At 33.4% G+C, this 3481-nt stretch overlaps 1 protein-coding gene across 1 annotated transcript; it reads right to left on the bottom strand.

Moving 5' to 3' along the window:
* Window positions 1-1793: 1793 nt before the first annotated feature.
* On the bottom strand, window positions 1794-3246 carry LOC103931625 (CEN-like protein 2). The gene is made up of 4 exons (XM_009341141.2): window positions 3043-3246; window positions 2863-2924; window positions 2264-2304; window positions 1794-2184 (listed from the first exon to the last, which is right to left on the bottom strand). Exons 1-4 carry the CDS (start codon window positions 3244-3246, stop codon window positions 1967-1969), a joined length of 525 nt encoding a protein of 174 aa, XP_009339416.2. The 3' UTR covers window positions 1794-1966.
* Between the last annotated feature and the right edge of the window lie 235 nt (window positions 3247-3481).

The following is a 3481-nucleotide window of genomic DNA, read 5'->3' on the forward strand; positions in this document are numbered from 1 at the left end:
CCCAACTTTTTATTGTCATTCCAAATTAATCTCAACTTTTTTGAACATTTCAAACAAGTACCGAACCTATTGAAAATGTCACATCCATCAAGCCCCAGTTAAAAATCTGTTAAATTAAGTAGGGCTTACATTGTATCCAAAATCAATAGAAGGTCATGAAAGTATAGCCTCCACCAACTAACGATCACTACCACCCCTGTTAGCCAATCACCACCAAATACAACGCAAAACCACCAACTCCACCCTACAACTCAAGCCGCCAACATCTAGAAAAAGGTTATGGAGGTTGTTAAAATAGTATGGACTGCCATGATGTGGCTATCACCATCTTCATGCCCACAAAGAAAAACTAGAAGCTTCACGAGCTAAGAATTTGCAAATGATGAAATCACATGAGCATCTGAATTCTTAATCCTCTTTCTTGTTAGGAGATTGCCCTCCTGATGTAATTTCTATTTGGATCCATTTTCGATTCAATTCAATACCTGTTTCATCAATTTGGGTTCCATATTATATAATTTATATTTGAAAATTAAATTTTGAGGCAACTACCATTAATGTTGACCATGATATACCAAGTTGGTTGGTTTTTAATATAATCTATGTTTAAAAAATTAACTAGGTCTTAATGGATGTGACATTGCAATAGGTTGAAACTTGTTTAAAATATTTAAAAAAGTTAGGACCAATTTAAAATGACTCTAAAATGTGGAGGGGTTTTACATTCTTAATCCTAACATTTAATGTGTATTTTTTCAATGTCTCCCATAATTAAATATTTAAATTTTTTAGTATACACATTTTAATATAGTAATTTTGTTTAACTCCCTCCAAATATATCCTTATAAATGTACCTAAATGAGATACATTCCACAAAAAAGGTGACATGTAAGAAAAATATATAAATAAATAAGTGTACCAAAATATTAACATGGATTGATGTACCTAAATGTATATACCAAAATTTATGTACCAAAATGGAAGTACTGAAATGTATTATGAATAATTAATGTACCTAAATGTATCAATGAATACAAATTGAAATATATTAAATGAATTAATGTACCTAAATGAAGAACACAAATTGTATCGGAATATATTATACAAAAAAACTAGTTTACCTATATGTCTACACCAAAATATATAATGATTGAAATGAAAATTAGGATTAAAGGTAACTAACAGATTAAAATTAGAAATAAAGAGAAATAAAACATCAAAATATAATTAATAAATGAGGTGATTAAATGTATCAAGGGACAAAAATTAATTAGATTTTTTTTTATTTAAACAAATGACATAATCTACACTAAGGGGGAGGCGGATGGACTTAGCCTCACAATGAGTTAGTAATAATACAGTTCAAATTCGCATTTGGCGATAATCGAGCTTAAGACCTCTTATCTCTAAACCGTAATACTAAGTAGCTTAATTAGATATTAATCTTACACAAAGTTATAGTCTAAAAGTGATCTTTTCCAACTATTAAAATGAAGTTTTCTATAGAAATATTCTCTTTAGACCATTTACTTAAGATGCCGCTGGACTACTATCTTTCAAAAGCAATGGTAAAAAATAGGCTATTTCATCGGACTAAAGTCATCGGCCTACTATGACAGTCTACCATTTCCTCCCTCAAGCGGTTCATGATAACCTATCCCGGCCCCTCAAGCGGTAAAGGGCCACCCGCCGGCCTATAGGTTACTTAATTTGTTATTTTTGAATATGAATTTGTGAAGAAATTCAGTCGTACATTATAATTTTTCCATATTACTATATTTATTTTGGAGAAAGTCACATAAAGTACACAACCATAAATTTACAAACTTTCGTTAGGTTAATAAAGCAAGAGGGTGCACTTAGCACAAATTTTAAACCGACCGGTCCCCTACTAATTATTGTAAACAATCCATTTCAAGGTACAACTTGGAGAGCAGAGCTGATTTTTTCGGTTAGTGCTATTGTTTTAGCGTCTCCTTGCAGCAGTTTCTCTTTGGGCATTAAAGAAGACAGCAGTCACAGGAAGGCCAAGGTCATTTGCCTCTGCAAATTTTCGGGTATTGAAGTGGTCCTTTGATGCAGGAGGGATCACTGTCTGCCAGCCTTTCTGCTTGAACAGAAGAAACACAAACCTGTGGATCCCTATGTTTGGCCTTGGCATTTCATATTTCACCACCTCCTTTCCTGTTTTTAATTATATATCTCGCGTTCAAACAAACAAAAAATCATATTCATTATCTCTCTCAGAACATAATGGACTTACCAAATGTGTTATCAGTAGTGCCTGGGATGTCAGTCACAATCCTATAATCAAGAAGGCCAATTATTTAGTCCAAATTTTTTAACAAAATTATCACACTGAATTCATGAGTATGCAATAGAAGCTTCTGTCTTCTGATTATGTAGGTTTTATCCAAAAACAATTATAAGGAAATAGAAACTCCCTGTATCAGGCCATCTCTAACAGGACAAAAAAGCCCAGATAAATTTACCAGGTCAATCATGAAACATACAAACTTATTGGAAAAGAAAAAGATCAGTAAGATTCAAGGACGCAGTTAATTTTATGTTATATAAAAAAGACGCATATATAGATTATAATTTGCATGATTTTCTCGATGTCTTGTAAATATATTGGTAACCCCGAATAACTGACTCTCTGCGGTATAAAAGGTTAGTGTTTCATATTTTAATCTTCAGGTGGATATAATATTATGCTCAAGTTAATTAATTAGAGGTTGGTAAAAGTGTAAGTGTTCCCTCAGATATGAGTCTCTAGGGCCGGGAAAATGATTGCCTTTTATTTTATTTTCCTTATTTAAGATTGCATTTTTATGATCATCTCTTCAGGGAAGGGTTTACCAGTGTAAGTGTTCCTTCAGGTATGGGTCACTAGGGCCTGGAACATCTGGATCCGTCATGACCTACAAAGAACAAAATACCTATTTTAAATTAAATCCTTATTTAAGAAAATAAATTATGGTATATATAAACATGATAACAAGAGAATATATAGAAGCTGGGAGGGTGACATGCACGTACCAGTGTAAAGAAACTCCTCAAATCGCCTCCATGAACTTCAGCCTTAGGCTTGATGGTTACTGAGGAAGGAAATAGCTCATGCCCATTATACACCACCTTGTTCGAGTTGTATGTGATTGTCATTCTTACACTGGAGGAGAAGTAATCAACAACGTCTCCAATAACTCTCCCAACCACAAGAGGATCTGATGACATCGTTGCCATGATATCTCTCAAAGATTACAACCCTTCTGTTTTTCCTGAGGAAGCAGCTGGTTTCTTAATTGGCTTTGGATTGGAGATACCCCATACTTATAGTGTTGAGAGAAGAACCTTTGAAGCTACAGAGATCCATAAAAAGTTCAAGGCAAGTGGGGTAGGAAAATAGTTTATGAGGTGGAAGATACATAAAGTTTAGGACTGTGTTTTCTATGTAAAATAAGAACTTTTTAGGCAAGGT

The sequence above is a fragment of a genome, unplaced genomic scaffold (assembly GCF_019419815.1).
Source record: "Pyrus x bretschneideri cultivar Hongxiangsu unplaced genomic scaffold, Pyrus_bretschneideri_v1 Contig29, whole genome shotgun sequence".
In the NCBI taxonomy this organism is placed as follows: Eukaryota; Viridiplantae; Streptophyta; class Magnoliopsida; order Rosales; family Rosaceae; genus Pyrus; species Pyrus x bretschneideri.

Bases quoted from the DNA above. Each gene is read 5' to 3' on its own strand.
- LOC103931625 (XM_009341141.2), bottom strand. From the start codon at position 3,246: ATGGCAACGATGTCATCAGATCCTCTTGTGGTTGGGAGAGTTATTGGA. The intron at 2,925-3,042 runs GTACGTGCATGT...TGTTCTTTGTAG, and splicing joins TGAGGAGTTTCTTTACACTG to GTCATGACGGATCCAGATGT. The intron at 2,185-2,263 runs GTAAGTCCATTA...AATTAAAAACAG, and splicing joins CACTACTGATAACACATTTG to GAAAGGAGGTGGTGAAATAT.